Source organism: Octopus sinensis, linkage group LG4, assembly GCF_006345805.1.
Source record: "Octopus sinensis linkage group LG4, ASM634580v1, whole genome shotgun sequence".
NCBI lineage: Eukaryota > Metazoa > Mollusca > Cephalopoda > Octopoda > Octopodidae > Octopus > Octopus sinensis.
This window is the reverse complement of record NC_043000.1, coordinates 127,235,952-127,256,422: the sequence shown is the minus strand read 5'-3', so window position 1 is coordinate 127,256,422 and position 20,471 is coordinate 127,235,952. Positions and strand designations below refer to the sequence as shown.

General features: G+C 32.4%; 1 protein-coding gene across 9 annotated transcripts in view; it reads left to right on the top strand.

Moving 5' to 3' along the window:
- The window catches only part of LOC115210341 (nesprin-1), an 870,646-nt gene that overhangs the window by 392,468 nt on the left and 457,707 nt on the right, over nucleotides 1–20,471 (top strand). For 8 of the 9 annotated variants that reach the window (XM_036502466.1, XM_036502469.1, XM_036502468.1 and 5 more), the window contains 2 exons: nucleotides 5,262–5,318; nucleotides 17,755–17,907. In XM_036502466.1, coding sequence (XP_036358359.1) covers nucleotides 5,262–5,318; nucleotides 17,755–17,907 — 210 coding nt within the window. The remainder of the gene's footprint in view (nucleotides 1–5,261; nucleotides 5,319–17,754; nucleotides 17,908–20,471) is intronic. The other variant, XM_036502465.1, reaches the window with a different exon arrangement.

Genomic DNA, 20,471 nt, shown 5'->3' with positions numbered 1-20,471 from the left:
CAGTATCAGCAATAGCTGCTATATTCCCTGAAAGCTTTTAGTTAGAAGTAAGGATAAACAAGAAACCGGCTTAAAAAGAAATGCCAAAAATATTAAATATCAAATGAAAGAGGAAAAAAAAAACACAATGAAAAGAGGATTTTGAAAAATAAGTATAAGGAATCAGGGTTAAATAAGTTATGTGCTTCTCAAGAAATCATGTCAAATATTAAGTCAAACTATAGTTGAAAAATATTAAAATTATCATTAGCAGAATAAGTGTTTAGTTATAAAAGAAAAAGGGAAGTTGAAAATTAAGATATATATATATATATGACGGACTCTCCAGTTGTTTGACGATATATGAGGGGTTGGCAATTTCTAACTGAACAAATACACAGATAATTTGTTTATAGTGATCAATTGTTTGTATATACATAAGCTCACTCTTTCTATCAGATTGACATTACCTGCACAGGTGCAACTGGGTGCTACATGTCAGATGTTGAAATGATTGCAGAGCAATGTAAAATTAAGTGCTTTGCTCAAGAATACAATACAACACCCAGTCTGGGAATTGAACCCACGATCTTGTAATCATGAGTGCAACACCTTAACAACTAGGCCATGCACCTTATATATATATATATATATATATATAATATATATATATATAATATATATATATATATATATATATATTATATATATATATATATATATATATATATATATATATATATATATATATATATAAGGCATAAATAATGGAGAAAAAGTTTAGTGAAATTTTATTTAACAATAAGAAAATTCTAATATCATGACAAATTGTTTCATAACTTAAAAACGTGTAGATAATTTATATTATTATATTTAATAATAAATAAATTACTTACATTCCTGCCTTAATGCAAAATGCAACAAATCCTTCAAAACAATGCAGATTTAACCTACGTCCTCAGGTGAAAGAAAGTCTTCATTAAATACTTATAGGAACACAAAGTTAAAGTTTTACAATTTTATGAGAGACTGTAATAATAAAATTGATATAAATTGATAGGAGGATTTTCTAATAAATGGAAGGGAATTTTAGCAATATAATTAAAAAGTAATTAGTAGATATTATTAGTGCAATAAAAGAAAAGGTATATATTTATTACTAAAAATCTAGAAAATAAAAGATTGTTAACATAGAGAAAAAGAATATAATAATAATAATAATAATAATAATAATAATAACAATAATAATAATAAAACACCAGGGCTAACAAGTATATGTAACATACAGCACTACTAGGCACTGCACACATCCTACATAAAACACTTTCAATACTGTAAAATTAAGAGCATCAGTAAAACCACAGCACATACCCAAGGCACACAGAGCTGCGCTCGGCAGTGTGGTGAAAGCACATGATAAAAATACGATTACTGGATAATAATGATAATAACAATTTAAAACTAAGTAAAAAATATTTACAGACAATATCTTTAAAATACAGAGAATAATATCAACAAGAAAATATTGTATCATATAATGTATTCTATGTTTTGTAGAATGTTACATTAAGGAGCTTTTTTTATGAGAACTACTAGATTACTTGAATCCATATATTGTGACTTTAATACACACAGACACACACAGAGGAGAGAGTAAAATGCATAGATATATTACTTGAGGGAAAGCCTATATCATTAAGGCAATTAGAATCTAAATTAAATAAAGTGCAAGTGATTAATTCTGTTGGAAATAATTAACACCATAAGAATTGATAAGTGAAGGTACAAGATGTTAAGCATGAGAATTAATTAGTGAAGCATTTCAATTAACACTGAGAACTGGAATGCTAACATTGACACTGTATATATTATATAAGATTGCTAAACAAATTTTTTTTAAAATTATTAAATTATTAGGAAGAGTGGATCAGTAAATCTTTTTTATTTATTGATAAGACCAAATTTACACTTTAGAATCTTTAATGACTCCATACTACACAAATTACAACTATCCCCACCTCATTTATGACGAAGTGTAGTATGTGTAATTGACCACAAAATTGATTAATTAATGTTTACTATCTTTGGGATCCCAAACAAATTTGGATCAGAATATGTGATTATTCTATATGCATTTAAATTGACATTGTGGCACCAGTACAGTAGAATCCTTTAAAAGGTGTTTGAATGGAACATTCATGTACTAAATTTGTTCAGAGGTACTAATTAGTTTAAGAGCATTTATATTTATCCCTTCAATTAGACATGCTTTTACATTTATTTACTAGCAAAATGTTATTAATTGTATTGGTATTAAAGTTGATGTTAGGATTAAAAGTATTACTTATGTCAGATAGAGATATATTTTAATAACAGAGATAAATCTACTACTGGAATAATTAAAATAATTATAATCTCATGCACAGTTATTAATACTATTTAATTTTTTCTTGTTGACAACAGCCATATTGTTGGTTAGATTAGGTATGGGAGAATAAGCTGATTTAACTGTATATCTATTAAATATTTTGCTGTAGTTTTTAAAAGGGGGAAAGTGCTTTTCCAACACCCAGAAGAAAATTCTGTGAGTGTAAGATGCAACTTGATGTCTGACATTATTTCTATTATGTTGTGGCGAGTGGTATAACCAGGTTTAGTTACATGTTCTGTTACTATCAGAGAAGGTGCCATAATTAATGTTGTTGTGTAAGCCTGGCACATTTGTATTTAATTTTATTACTCTTCATAAGTAGAGGTCCCTTATCCAAGTCATCAAAGTTTGGCAAGTTTTAGTGGGATTTAGACAGCTTCTTGCATTAATTGTTTAACGTCTGCTTTCCATGCTAGCATGGGTTGGACGATTTGACTGAGGTCTGGTGAACCAGATGGCTGCATCAGACTCCAATCTGATCTGTCAGCGTTTCTACAGCTGGATGCCCTTCCTAACGCCAACCACTCCAAGAGTGTAGTGGGTGCTTTTACGTGCCACCGGCACGAGGGCCAAGTCAGGCAGTACTGGCAACGGCCATGCTCGAAAATGGTGCTTTTTATGTGCCACCTGCACAGGAGCCAGTCCAGCGGCACTGGCATCTGACTGTAAAACACTGCCTGAAAATGTTCCATAGCTTTAGGTCAGTCATTGCTTTCTGAGTGAAGCTGCATAGATGGAAACTGCATCAAGAAATAAAGCAGAGCATTTGTGACTAAGTTGTAGATGTATGACAAAGCCTTTTGATACCCTGTAACATATATACATACATATATTGTTAGATCGTGTTAGTATTACTAGATGATGATAACATAGTGTGAATATCAATAGAACTCTGTGTATGGCGACTACAAAGCAGTTGTTGTAGTCCCAGCACACAAGCTCAGATCAAATCAGTAACCAAATAACTTGCCAACTGAAGAATTCTTGTCATTTATTTGAGTGATAGTGGAAAATATTATTCCTGCTTGAATATAGCTGAGAATGCCATGAAACATGAGAGATATTTATATCAATATGTGTGTGTCTATTTATTTATCTGTCTATATATTTATATGTTTATTGTGTGTGTATGCATGCATCACTATATGTGTGTATTTTTAGATATGCATACATTAATGTGTGTGTGAATGTGTGTATGTATGTATAGAAAACTGATTTAAAATCTTTGTTTCAGGTATTGAAGACCAACCTGTTTTGTTTTCTTTTTGTTTGTTATATATTTTCTCTTTATATTTATTTTTTTAATGATTTTGTTGTGTTTTTTTGTGTGTGTGTTGTTTTATCTGCTACATTCTTTAACATGCTTTATATATTTATGACGAATAATTCTCTCCATTTCAAACATTCATATACATACATACATACATACATACATACATACATACATACATACATGCATGCATGCATGCATGCATACATACATACATACATAATACATACATAGCTAGACAGTTATAGTTGAGCATTCTTGTACTGGAGAACACACACACACACTCACACACACACATATACATGCACACACTCACACATATACATGCACACACTCACACACACATATACACATACATGCATATTGCAGTAAAGCATAAATAGATATGCACCAAGACATATATGCACACACTGCTGCAATAAAGCACACAGAAACATGCATATGCACACATTTGTGCACACCACTGCACTGGAGAATATAGATGCACATATATGCACAGATGGACACTGCTGTACTGGAGCACACAGCTACACAGACACATACCAAGACACACCAGACACACCTATGCTGAAGTATTTGGTACACCTATGCTGAAGTATTTGCTTTGCACTAGGACACACACATACTTACTTACACACATGCACACACACACATTCATGCACACTCACACATCTGCATCCTTGCATTGGAGTATACACATCTAAACACATGCACTACATGCCTTTCCATACATCACATCCATCACTGCTCTGAAGCACATGGACGGATGGACACACACACACACACACACATATACACACACATACACATACATACATACTCATGCATACATACACGCACATATATGTCTGCATCTTTGCATTGGAGTGTGCACACATGCCTTTACACACATTACTGATCTGAAGTACATGGGCACACTGATCTATGCGTGCACACACACACACATTCACACACCTATATACACACACAAGTACACACATGCCCTCATACACACACAAAGTATTTTCTCATAATTAAATGTTTCAATACAAACTCCTGTTATCTTTTCGTTCTGATGTTTCTCTCCCTGTTCCTCTCTTCAAGTGAACTCTTCAAATTCCTCAACACACTTAATTTGATCCTAATTACAGAATATTATGCATGTGCATATGCATTAATTAGTTCACTCATAAAAACACACACACCCACACACTATTACTCCTACTTAAATATGTGCAACATACACATACACGCATATGCATATACATGGAATTATTCTTTTCTTGTTCATTTTGTCATTAACAATTTCAATAGATGTATTTAATGCTTATGATCATTTGTATATGTGTGTTTATGTCTCTATTCATGTATATGAATGTGTGTGTGTGTGTCTGTATGTGTATGCATACGTGTGAGTTTGTGTATGTGTGTGTGTGTGCATGTAAGCATGTGTGTGAGTTTATGTGTGCATCCACATGTATATATATATATGTGTGTGTGTATGCTTACACATGTATGTGTGTGAATCTATATGTGCTTGTGTTATAGGTGTAATGTGTGATGAAACTCATTTATTTAACACTGAAGCCATTTTCTATATAGGACACTCTGACAGCAATTCGTGAGGAGAACAGGCACTTTGAAGAACTCCACAGCATTGTAAGATTTGCTTCTTGCAGCTAACTTTTAAGTTCTTGATAGAGCTGCTGGCATTCATATTCTCTCTCTCATCCTCTCTTTCTCTGACATTTCAAGGATTTAGAAACTACTATTGCATCAAATACTTCTCTTTTAATTGCCTGGTATCTTATCTTTAATAGGCTTCTTTTGCTTGCATCAAAATGATATATCAATATGATAATTATTAGTGCGACATGTATTTCTCTCATCTGATATTTATAGTCTTGATATGTAATCACCAATAAAAACACAATAAATTCACTTAGTGTATACAAATAGGCAGTGTATGCTTTGTTTTATGAAGCATGGCTGTATCTTGTGTTTTATCAAAGATAAAAGCATTCTAATTTCAACCTAATCTAACTGAAATCTAAACATCTACCCCCTACATGGTTTCAAATGCCTGCATTTTCTTAATTCTTTTAAACAACGCTATTAACAATATTGTTATTTAAAGCGAACGGTATCACATAAAAATCAATCTTTAAAATATGCTATTATAAATGGTTATATTTAACATAGTCATATTTTGTTTAGAATTTTGAAATTTTTGAGTTTAAATTTTTACTTCCTCCACCATACTGATAATGTTGTTTGAATTTTCAACAACATATAGTAGGTGCAGGAATAATTGTGTGATTATGACATTTGCCTCCCAACTACATGGTTCCAGGTTCAGTCCCATTATATGTAGCATCTTGGGCAAATGTTTTTTTACTATAGCCTTGGTCCACCAAAGTGGATATCATAGATGGAAACTGAAAGAAGCCCTGGTGAATGAGTCATCTTCTGCTTCTACCTCACCTGTTTATGTGCTTAAAATTAACCTGATCATTGCAGGTTTTTGCTATGATGTAATCTAAGAATGTATCAATAAAATGCTGCTGAAACATCTATTGTGAATTTTGAACCCCACCTATATTCTTCTTACACACACACACACACACATATATATATATGTGTATGTATGTATGTGTGTACACACATACACACACACGCATGCATGCATGTCGGAGAAATATATAATTTGTTTGGGAACAAGTAAGGGTTGACAAGAAAAAGGCCATCTATCTGTAAAAAAATTCACCTCCATGAATTCCATCAGATCCATGCAGGCATGGAAAAAAGATGTTAGAGTGATGGTGATATTTGATCCTGCTTAAAAACAAAAGCTATTGGATGGTTTAAAATCATTTTTTTTTAATTAGTGAACAATGTTGCTGAGATGAAAATTAAATCAATAATTTATTAGGGATTGCCAAAAGAGAGAACCTTAAGCATGAATGATCATTTAATTGCAAATATTGAAAACACCAAGAATAAACTCCATTTCATTGCTATGCTGCTCAGCAGGGATTGCAAATATACTCCTCATATTTGTGATTTTACTAAAGGCTTGTTATGATTGTTACAGTTTGAATAAACATGATCTGGAAAATTTGCAAATGATTTTTACTGTTCCACCTGATCAAACAAATTAATGAACCACTGCTTGGTAAATCTCTTCTTTATTGAGTCTAATTTTACTTGTTTACTCAGCTTGCTAGAACTGGTTCTTGAATCTCTCTTAAATCACACTGAACTATCTTCAAAGATGAAGGAAGGTCACATTGGGTAATGTAGTTCTAGATCTTCAAAAATGTGTGTGGCCAAAGCTGGAATGCTTTTCATAATAGGGTTGCTTGATGAGGGGTGGCCATTGTTGGAATGCTTTTCATAATAAGTCTGCTTGATGAGGGCTGATCTGAGGCAAAACAACTTGGACAGAATTTATTTTATTTTCAAATATTTTTAGTCATTATTAATAAACCTGTCTGTACCTTTTAGAGTATAAAAAAATAATGTTCCTTCTCGAGCTATACCAGTTTCATAAGGGCCGGTTTCCCAGTTTCAGTGACGTAGAAATTCCCCACCTGGACGGGACGCCAGTCCATTGCAGGATTACTCCTTTTTGTCAGCTGAGTGGATTGGAGCAATGTGAAATGAAGTGTTTTGCTCAAGAACACAACACATCGCCCGGTTCAGGAATCGAGACCACAACCTTTTGATCATGAGCTCAACACCCTAACCACTGAGCCACGCACCTCCACACCTTTTAGAGTATGGTCATATGTATTTGAAAGAAAAGTAAATTCTGGGTTATTTTAGTATAACTTAGTTTATTCTACTAAATGAACATGATGGTATTGACTTAAATATACTTGGAGACCAGATTTCTTCTATAACAGCCTACATTATCTGTTACATCAGTTTTTCATATAGATTTCCATTTTACATATGAAAATATTGGATTCCTATATGTGTACGGCTGATGAACAATTGTCTCTATAAGATGTCAGCAAGGAAATCGTTAAAAAAAAACATGTGGTTTTTACTGTATTAAAATTATGGATATATCACTTGAAAAACAATACATTAAATAAAAGTTAACATTAGTTCCTATATTACTAAAGATATAACATTACATTTCTAGTTCTCTTCCTTGTTAGTTTCATTCATGATATTATTCTCCTTGTACTAATTTGTATATCTTACCTTGAAACTTTCAACTAATACACTAAATGTTATTTTCCCTTTGATCTGTTTCATTTACTAAATGAATGTTTAATTCTATATATATATATTTTTTACTGCAGCTTGTTCAAGCTCAGTTATGTATGCATGTCTGACAAATGTTTAATCATTAGTCTGATTTATATTGTTATTGTTTGTTGTTAATTAACATTTTTTTCTAATTAATAGCATAAGGTTTATATTATTATGTAATTTGTGTGAATTAATTTTCCTAGTTATTTTCTTAATTTCTCTTCCTTTGCATGTATAAATATAAGCCTATTGAAAGTTTTGCCAACATTTATACCTGGAATTGTGTGCCAAATTAAATGTTAATCTAATATAAATCACAGTGTTTCTTCTTTACAGATGCAAAATTTTATTGTATTTAAATGTATTTTCAAAATAGTTCTGATTTTCTTCCTTTTATTTTTTAATTCTAACTAGTAAAATATTTTCACAGTTTGCTTTTAACATCTATAAAATATAAATAGTACTGAAGTTGATATAACTCATATTTTTTCATTGTCAGTTTTAAAATCTTTTAAGTTTTTTTCTCATTTAATAGCATAAGGTTTTTTATTCCAAAACGAAGGCTCCTTTTTCTGTTGATTTCATATCCTTTTTTAAAAAAAACAGCCATTTTTTTTTAATAATCTGAGAGCTTTCAAATTCTATATTGATAAAACTCAAGTATATACGTGTAATTTTTTTAAAAATTTGAAATTGAGAAAATGAACAGTGTTTTTCTTTCTTTCTAAATTTGATTCATAAAACTGTCAAATATTGCAATATGTAATTATCAATACCAAAGTTCCAAAAACATTTTTATTTATTGGAATCAACAGTAAAAGGTATAAAAAAAAAAAAATGTCAATAATTTATGAAATATTGGTCTCTGCAAAAATAGTCAATTTGTTTTGTACGTATATATATATATATATATATATATAATTCCCATGGAAATCATAATATATACATGCACTTGTATATACATACTCACTTTCATACACACACATATATAGTGTGATATTGAAAGAAAAAACACCACTTTCTGTTGGTGAATTTAAAATATTTTCTCATCATAATGATATGCATGAAAGTCAAGATTTTAACAAGTCTCTTAACAAGTTAATCAAAAATAAGGCTGGATTTCTAACTATGAATGATAATTTTCCAAGCAACTAAACATTCATAACAAGTATCCTAATGAAGATTCTACTGACACCTTTACCAACTAAATTAGAACTTATTGTTTGAATTAACGTTAAAAGATCACCCGGTATTTGTAAAGATAGTCTCTTGAAAATATTCAGTATCTGCAAAATTGTTTATTTTCTCTCTATTTTTCAATTTTTTTGCTGAAGTTTTTCTTTTATCATTTCTAGAAATATGCACTTTTCTAAATGAGAGTATCTATCTTTGTAGTAACATAAAAATGTTCTGTTATCAGTGATATTACTGATGTCAGGCAATGAAATCAAGGTGTCAGAATTTGAATTTTCTTGTAATACTAGACATATTTAGTTGATCATTATGGACTAGCTATAAGCATTCATTAAGTACATATTGTTTTATTCTATATCTGATTCATTTTCATGGAAGAAAAATCATTAATGCCCTTCAGAAAAAGACATGACATTACATAATTTTAATTGCTTCCTTTAAAATATTTCTGTCTAGGATATTATTATTTGATATCTATCTCTCTATATACAAGTTTATGTGTGTGTATATATATATATATATATATATATATATATATATATATATATACACACACACACATACATATACATATATAAATATGTGTGTGTGTGTCTCTTTCTCTCCCATTATATATATTACTTGATACAGTTATAATATTTAGAGAAAAATTTTTTTAAAAAGTTAAGATTAAGAAAAACTTTTTAGAGAGTAGAATGGTACTAACTTTTAGGAAGGAGTTTCACAAATTGTGTGTAGGCTTTAATAACACACGCACACATACACACACACTAATATTGAACAGTAAACAGGAATGCTCAACACTACATTGGTGGACAAATATTCTTTATTTGTGGGTTAACAAGCTACCAATGGTTTCATGTGAAGAGAGATCTCTTTACAATTTTCAAACTACTACATGGAAACATTGGTACTCCATTTTAAAGATGATTAGCAGTATTGTCATGTGGCAGGCTTGAAAATTGTAAAGAGTTCCTTTTTTATATGAAGCCATTGGTAGCCTTTTTAACCCACAAATAAAGTATGTGTGTGTGTGTGTATGTATATATACACCTATCAGTGAGGTAGCATAAACTAGGATTAATGCTCCAAGAATCAATAAAATAATTATTTATAAGAACATTATGTTACTGAAACATATGGTATTCTATACATTACAGCAATATTGAAATTCAAGCATATTGCTCTGCATTCTTAATATCATGTGATATTAGGATTGTAAAGTTATCAGATTTATTTTTATTGCTTGAGTTGATTACGATAATATTAGAGACGTTATTACATTTGTTATAGACTGCATTAGATTAGCAACAAGGTTAAATATTAGGAACGAGTGATGTAATTGACTGTTTCAATACAAATATATTATTGATGTTTATTTATTGAGCCCCACTCTTATTAAAGAGATAGAATCAAATCTCAGTGCCAACATGATTTAATATTCAATCTAAGAGATATCAAACTAGATAATCTTAGACATTTAATCAAATGCATTTCTCGTTCTGTCACTGCCAGTGTTGCACTGGTGCACACATTTTATCATTTGCACACATGAAAATACATTCACATTTTACAAGGAAAATATGTACTCACAATTTTTGAGATGTAATTGGACATTTTAATTGAATAAATTTAAGTGATAGTCACTCACATGGCTATGCTCACACACACACACACACACCATTATAAGCATATATCTATATATATAAAACTGTAGTTGTGTGAGTGTCTGTCTCCTACGATTTAGATTCCTAACTCCTCCCACATTTTGCAGTGCAGTTTAACCAAATTCGGGTATCTTATAGTCGTGATTAATATCAAGCCCGTCTGGCTATTAGCGCACGTCTACGATGAGTCTACGATTTTAAAAATAAGTTAACATCATTTTTTATTCCATTTTAATGCATAATTTTTCGTGTGTCGATGGCGGCGGAGTTGGCGTCCATGCTCAAACACCTGCACCTGTGTTTGCTTCTCCCCCTTTTTCCCTCCTTCGTGAAGCTGTGGGGAAGGGAGTTTAAGGAAATCAACGTCGTAAAGCGTTGTCAAGGAGACCAGCGTTCTTTTAGAACAACGACTTCATGGCTTGAAGACACCAAAACAGAAATGGCTAAGAAAGCCCGAATTGGCATCTATAAAGGAAGTAACTCTCTAAAAATGCTTATATAGTTATTTCCCTTACAAACCCGAGCAACGCCGGGCGATACTGCTAGTATATATATATATATATATAGCTATATCCTATAAGCATGTATATATGTATCCTTTTAAGCATATATATATACACACACAAACAGCCTTGTAATAATATATATATAAATATAGGCATGTTTGTGTGGTAAGAATCTTGTTTCCCAACCACATGGTTCTGGGTTCTGCTCCACTGTGTGGCACTTTGGGCAAGTGCCTTCTACTATAGCCTTGGGCCAACCAAAGCCTTGTGAGTGGATTAGGTAGACAGAAAGTGAAAGAAGCCTGTCATATATATATTTATGTGTGTGTCTGTGTTTGTCCCCACCCACCATCACTTGACAACCAGTGTTAGTGTGTTTACATACCCGTAAGCTAGCAGTTCAACAAAAAAGACTGATGGAATAAGTCTCAGGCTTACAAAGAAGCAGTCCTGGGGTTGATTTCTTTGACTAAAATATAGTGCTCCAGCATGGCTGCAGTCAAATGACTTAAACAAGTAAAAGAGTAAAAGAATATATCCTTGTGAGCATGTGTATATATACCCTTGTATGCATATGTATATATATCCTTTTTAAGTATGTGTGTGTGTGTAAGTACATATATAGCTTTATAGCACTCATTAGTTTTAATAATGTCATTTACGTGAGGTGTAGTTATGCAATATAAAATGTAAAAGCTACTTGCCGCCTCTTGAGAAATATATAAGTAACATCCGTTTCTTAGAAAGCCTAGCTTTAACCTTTGGGAAAACCAGAGAAGACATAAATCCTGAAAGCTCTAAATTCATTTCATATATACCCCATCTTCCTCATTCACGATCAAAAGTATGTATAAATATTAAATTTATTTACTCTGAAAACCAAGTATTGCCTTTCCCTTTTAAATGCAGTATATAACCTAACCCATCTTCTGATCTATGTTGTTCCGATATATGTTTTAACTAAATAAGATTGCTATAACAGCATTCTATAAAAGTTTATAACACCGTTTCTGATAATGGATTAATGGATTTATATAAAGTACTCTCTTATATAAGTTCTCTTATATAAGTTACAGCTGCGTAAGTTTTTCCAAATGCCATTTCTATATGATAACTATCAAAGGAATTAACAAATTATTTCTTTTCCAGTGGTTTCTTTCTTTCTTTCTTTCTTTTCTTTCTTTTTTTTTTCAATATTTATTTGGTCATTTCATTGAATTCTGTGGAGCAAATTATTCAAATTAGGACACAGATATTTCTTATGCTTCTTGGAGCTTTTATTTAAAAAAGATTAAATAATTTACATAAATATCTACTTTGCTTTGCTTTTGCACAACTTGCATTTATTCTACAGTCTCATGTTGTTAAATGTCTTTCTATTCCAATTTTTTTCAGATAAAATGTCAGTTTTAAACATTTACAGAAAACGGAATTACACACTAACACACACATATACATATGCACACATGTATGCAAATACACAAATACACACACACATATACATACATACATATATATATATATATATACATACACACGCACATACATTCATATATATATGTATGTATGTATGTATATATATCATCATTTAACATCCATCTGCTGTGCTGGCATGAGTGAGACATTAGGTATGTAATGTACTAGTTAACAGATTTGACTCATCATTAAAGCATAAGGTTTTATGTTCAATTCCTGAACTGGGCAGTGCATTATGTCCTTGGGCAAGTCACTTTATTTCATGTTTATCCAGTCTTTTTAGTTGCAAATGAGTACTACCTTGGTTCTGGTTCAACTCCTTCTACCAGCTTTCATATTTAGGGTGTTGCACAAGATTAAGGGTAATGGGTCCATGAGGTTATCTATATCCGTTCATGACTACACAGGCACTTTAAACAATTAGCATAAGCATGTTACATGTTACTAAGCCACAATCATTCATGTGTAACAGCTGTTTGTATTGTGCACACACATTAATTTATACATGGGTTATCAAGCAACAGTGATCAACTGTAGTGAAAAAAAAAGTTTATGTGCTTAAACTTATGGTTTATAGTTTATATCTCACCAAAGTTGAAATGGCCTTTTGTTGTAATTCCATAATTTTTGATATGCATTAATATCATGAAACATGTTTAGTTTATGCTACTTTCTCAAGCTTTTTTTTTAATAGTTATTGCATTTGAATAGATTTCTTTAAGATCTATTGAGCTTGCAGTTTTCATAGTCTACAAGATTTACAGTTCACTATAACATTTGTATGACAATGAAGGGGCTCTAAATGGTTACTTGACCTGTTAGAAATAACAACCAAATTTCCTTCAAACGACAATCTGCCATTAAATAAGAAGTGTATATTAACAGTGTACGAAGAAAAAGAATAAAAGGACATTCTTTTGATGTCTTCTAACCTGTAATTATTTGCTGTCTCCTATAAGAAATGCCCCATTTTGTACAATGTTGAATTTAGTGTAATGTATTTGCCTAGGGTTTTGTCATGCTGATGAGTTCAAATAATGATGAAATGGCACTGTACATGACAACCTAGGATAGAAACTTTTTAATCTTTATAAAAAGTAAAAGAAAAACAATCTAAATATGTATCTGCTGTACATCTTCTTCATTGTTCTTCATTTCAAAATTCAAACTTCAAACCTGCCATGATTGATTTAGAAGTGATTATCTCCATTACAATAACTGGCCTCTTGTGTATATTCTATGATATATTAAAAAGATAGGTGAACGCATGTGGCATTGTGGTTAGGCTGTTGTACTCACGATTGCTAGATTGTGGGTCTGCTTCCCTGACTGGGTGCCACGTTGTGTTCATGAGCAAAACATTTTACTTCATGTTGCTCCAATCTCCCTTTCAATCAGGGGGAAATGTTGGCCTGCTTGCCTACCGGTAGGGTGGTGTCATTTGAAGATTAAAGCAATACAAAAAATGCATTGTGACCAGCGATGTGTAACAACATTTGATAGCCTGGTCAGTCGTGTGATCATGTGATTAAAAGATAGAACAGTTAGCTGGATTGCCTTTGATCATGGGTCTGACCTATGGCTAAACAACAACAGCAGCAGCAACAACAATACTCTTTTACTTGTTTCAGTCATTTGACTGTAGCCATGCTGGAGCAGTACCTTTAGTTGAGCAAATCGACCCCAGGACTTATTCTTTGTAAGCCTAGTACTTATTCTATCAGTCTCTTTTGTCGAACTGCTAGGTTACAGGGATGTAAACACACCAGCATCAGTTCTCAAGCGATGTTGGGGGGACAAACACAGACACACAAACATACACACACACACACACATATATATATATATACGAGGGGCTTCTTTCAGTCTCCATCTACCAAATCCACTCACAGAGCTTTGGTTAGCCCGAGGCTATAGTAGAAGACACTTACCCAAGGTGCCACGCAGTGGGACTGAACCTGGAACCATGTGGTTCATAAGCAAGCTACTTACCACACAGCCACTCCTATGCCTACAATTGTTTGATTCTGTTTTGAATTTTAAATCTCCTAGGTGATAATTGCACTCAGTTATTTGTAAATCTACTTAACAGATTTACTTCTTAAAAGCCTCATAAACTGTCATGTTAATTATTTATAGAATTACACTGTAATTTCCTGTTTGTTATGAAGAAATATTCTTCACATAATTGTTGGAAATAATTGTATTTGGCTTTATTCTATTCCTGGGTCTAAAGGTGTGAACCAACTCATCAGCTATCTGTTCTTGGGTGCCTCATCAACACCACAACCACTGCTGCAAAGCTGTTGATTATGGAAATATTAACTTAGTGAAAGAGTCTCTACAGAATTCTTAATCTGGTAAAAATAGCAGTTAAATTTCCTGCAGATCTTATCTTAGATGGACAGATGGTTGAAAATAAAATGGAATTGTAATGATTGCGATGCCATTGGATCTTAGGTATACTCAATCAAGCTCTGGCCTGGGGCTAAACAATAACAATACATTGGAAGATGTGGCTACTTCATATGAAGCAGAATGTTTATTGCTTTGGTTTGAACATTCATCTGCTTAATTGAAAAGAATAAAATAAAACCCTCATGGGGTTTTATTTTACTGACACCATAAAGGAATTGAACTCAGAGTGTTCAGAGCCAGAAGAATTGTTCAACATTCTAGTGATTCTATCAGCTTTCTACCTTAGGAAACAACAACAGTAGAAATTTGCCGAATATTGTGATGGATATAGATTCAAATAAATAGATATTTCACAAAAAGAATTTTACCTGACTCTACTAAGTTTCAATAATCAAACTAAGTATACTTCGAATCTGTTAACAAATTTAGCCAAAGTGAAAGTCCAGTCATTGCCTGCAGCTGAGAGGATTCAAGTATCAATAGTTTAATATAAACTTATCATATTAATGAAGATTGTAGTCTTGAAGTGTGGCATGAAAATATTGATTCATTTGACATGATGGTATTGTGTCTATTTACTTATATGTAGGCTACTTGTAAGAAGAATACTCTCACCTCCATCTGGTGTTACGTGTTACATTGACATATTAGTTTATTCCTAATCACTGCTTAGCAATGATGCTGCTGTCTTTATCCTTGCCAGGCACTCCAATAGCACAACTCAGTCACTAAAGTTGACTGCGTTTTAGTTTAAGCTATGGCTTTGAATCTATCCATGGTTATGTCTCTTTGGTATTTCCCACTGAAGAAGGATAAAGAGCGAGAGACATGTGTCTTGGAATCCAATATATATATCTTTGAAACACTGGATCTTGAAGCACCTCATATAAATCTATAAATGATAACATGTAAATATCCAAAAGGGTTTTGTAACCCAATATTTACATGCTATTATTTATAGTGTTATTGTGATGAGAGTTATGACACCACCTTGTGTAGATACACTGGTCTGAGTAAAGTATAAATACTAACGATCTGAGTGAGTTTGGAGTTGAGTGAAGTTTGTGCTAGTTCGCAGTGAAGTCAGAAGGTGTCAGTTGGTTAGTTTACAGGGAATATTGATTGTTGGTTTGTAAAGAGATTTGTTAGTTCATTACATTGTTTTTACTGTTGTCTGGTTATCTTATTTATTGTATGTACCAATTACGTTATAACATCTGATGACAAGGGTTTCAATGCTCATGTAAGTTATCTAACAATTTGTTCAAGATACAATTTATTAAGTAATGGAAGACCTATTAGCTTCCATAGTACAGTCACAAAAACAGTAACAAGAGCAGCAACAGGAGCTGCAACAGCAGCTATTACAGCAACAACTGCAACAACAAGAATTATTGGAGCTATATTAAAAGAAATCCAAAAAATAAAGTAAGTTCGTTTTCACCAGACGGTGTTTTGAACTCAATTAAGGAATTCAGTTATAACCCAGAGGAGGGTATAACTTTTGCATCATAATACAGAAGATATGAGGAGATTTTTAATTAAAATTGATCCGAGTAAAGTATAAATAGTAATGATCCAAGTGAGTTCAAAGTTCAGAGTTTGGAGACAAGTGAAGTTCTTGTTAGTCACAGTGAAGTCAGAAGGTGTCAGTTGGTTAGTTCACAAGCAATATTGATTGTTGGTTCATAAAGAGATTTGATAGTTCGTTACATTGTTTTTACTGTTGTCTGGTTATCTTATTTATTGTACGTAACAAATAACGTTACAAGTTTTATATGATGTGCTTTGAGATCCACTTTTCCAAAAAAGAATTATTTCACATTCTCTCATAAGTTTATAAAATTCTTATATTGTCAATATATATTAATTTTGACAAAAGGCCAATTTGAAAGGTGTTGGATTAATACTTTATTACATTTTTATTTAGATGTTTATCTATACAAATATACATGCACATGCAAACACATATGTGTATTTAATGTTGTGTTTGAAAATATCTCATATATGTGTGTATGTGAATTTGTACATATTTTCTATTTTTATTTGTATATTAAACTCCACACTTTTTCTTGTGAAAAATAATTTAGACTTTGCAGCAGAAATACTTTTACAATCTACATCAGCAATGTTTAAAGGGCACTTAAAATTTTTTTTTCTTTTTAGGATTTGTGAATTATTTCAAATATTTTATACAGCAATTATAATAAATCTGACTAAACACCACTTTTCCATATATTGTAATACCAAAGAAAAGTCAGTTTGTATTAATAAACAAGAGATGATTTTTCTGATATTTCATTGCCCATAATTACAGGTGTACATTGTACAAAAATAAATACAACAGACACAAACATTCATACGCTTGGCCACAAAAATATTTACTAGTATGCATTCATTTACATCTGGTTACAAATACATCCACAAAACAAAGAAATAAAATAAAAAAAAGTTTACTGTTCAGCAACAAAAATGTTTATTTTGTTCCATATTTCCAAAACAAGAAAAATATCCCCAAAGCTATCACATTTTGTCATCTTCTGATGCTATACTCTTGTATTTTCACAGAATCTTGGTCATGAAATCCGCTCTAAACAAAGTGAGATCGATACTTTAGCTGATGAGGTGCACTCATTGCAACAGCTCACACCTGAAACACGAGCCCCTGCCTGCACCTCACAACTCTTGGCTCGATTTGTAACAGTGGAAGCAAACACAAAGGTACAGTCTTTGTTCTTTTTATCAACTACTACCTTCACTACCACAACCACTACTACTATTACTGCTACTTCTACTACCACCACTACTATTACTCCTACCTCCACCACTAGTACAATGACCTTTACTATTACTACTACTACTACTACCTTCACCACCACCACTATTACTATTACTGCTATTTATACCACCACCACTATTACTCCCACGACTATTTTGTCCATTAGTACTACCACTTCCACCACTGCTACCATCACTAGCACCACTATTACTACTACCATCACCACCACTAGCACTACTACCACCTCTACCACTACTACATTCCATCATATCAATAGATATATACTGCAATTCAGATTTGTTGTCTACTTCTCAGCTCACAGGGATTTTTGTGAGGATTCTTGCAGAATAAGGAATGAATGATTTTCTATAACTCTACTTCCCGCCTCTCATTTTCCAATATTTCTAAATCATCTTGTTAACCATTCTGCTCTTGTTCTCCATGCTCCATCAGTTCTCCTCTGATAATAAGGAATAAATTTTACTGACATCTTATCTTTCACTTTTTCTTGAGTTCTTTCTTAAATCTCTTTTATTTTTGGCTCTTATTTGATGTAAAAGATTCTATGATTTTTAATTATTTTGTTGTTCTTCTCTATCGTAATCTCATATTGATGGTCGCTGTAGACATCAATTTGTGCTGGGAATCCCATCAGATGTTACAACTTCTGTTTTTAGCTACAGATACTGCTTTCTACTAAGTTGTTCCCAAAATTATTTTCTCACAGATATTCAAAATATTAAAGAATGCAACGATGTATTTTGTGTGCAGCTTTGAGGCATAGCTGAATGATCAAGAAGTTTCCACTAACCACATAGTTTCAAGTTCTGTTTGAACTGGTGTCTTCTGCTATAGGCTCTGTGAGTGGATTTGGTAACTGGAAACTGAAAGAAGCTCACCATTTTTGTGCGTATGTGTGTATATTCATGTATGTATATGTGCATGAGTGTTTGTGTCACCTAGTTTTCATACCACACAATAGTTGTAAATGAGGGTCACCATCATACAAGCAGTGTCATTTCTTTCCAATCTTCAATGAAAACATGTTCGGTCATGAGGACATATTACCTTGTTTGGAAACAAGTGAGGATTAGCGACAAGAATAGGCATCCTACGATACAAAGAACAGATGCATGTATGGATGCATATACACACATGTGCTTGCATGTATGCATATATTCATGATGGCTTTTGCACACTTTCAATCTGCTCAATATCCTCTCACAAGATATTGATCAAGAACAATGGTTGAAGACACACAAGGAGATTGAACCCAAAACTATTTGGGTGGTTGCAATGTGAACTTCTTATAACCACTCAACCATAATTTTTGACAAATCAATGACCTCTACTACTACTACTACTATTACTACTACTACCTTCACCACCACAACTATTACTACAATGTTTGGCATAGACAGTTGATGGCACTCTACTTAATTCATCAAGTTTATTTTTTGTCTTTTAGAAAGGCATAAACATCACCACTTCTCATTTTCTACCCCATACAACATTCTATTTACTTTGAAGGCCATTTTCTTTTCTTTTGCCATCGTAAGTCTTTCTTATTCCAATATTTTCTATCTGCATACTGCTGCTCTCTTGAACTCACTACCTTCTGTGAAGATGCGTGGCTGAGGTATTCAGCTCACAATTGTAAGGCCATGAGTTCAATACCCAGCAGTACGTTGAATCCTTGAGCAATATACTTTATTTCACATTTCTTCAGTTCACTCAACTGGCAAAAAATGAGTTGTACCCATAATTTAAAAGGCTGGACTTGTCATTCTGTGTTACGCTGAATCTCACTGAGAACGACATTAAGTGTACATGTGTCTGTGGAGTGCTCAGCCACTTGCACATCAATTTCACAAGCAGGCTGTTCCATTGACTGGATCAATTGGAACCCACGTCATCATAACTGATGGTATACCATGCACTACCTTCATCTTGTTTTCTTCAGCTCTTTGATATTCAGTCATTTAACCCTTTCATTACTGTATTTACTTTGAGATGTTCTGTGTTTCTTTCAATTACTTTAAATATAACAAAAAATTTAATAAAATAACTTGGTTATCATTCAGCTAGTGTTAGGAACATAAATTGTGACTAAGGTTTGGTGGAAGATTTTTATTCAAAACTTATGAAAATAAAACATTTGTACTCAGAGCCAGAGCCGGTTTCAGCCAGGTTCGTAACAAAAGGGTTAAGCCTTCTGTCAGTCAACGTCTTTGGAATTTGTAGGTTTCTTTTTGTTCATTGTAGTCCCTTACACTACAGTGGCCTCAAACTTTGTTAGGGATAAAATCATATAAAGAAAGAAAAAGAAAGTAATCATTGTTCTGGCACAATTCTTTTACTGTATCTTTTTATGAAATCTGTTATGACATTTAGAGTTATCACACCAATTGTGGTGTATTTTTAGTTTTACCATTTTCCCTACTAGCATTTATTTCAGTGACATACAATTGACACGAAAAGTTTAGTGATAAAATATAAATGTGAA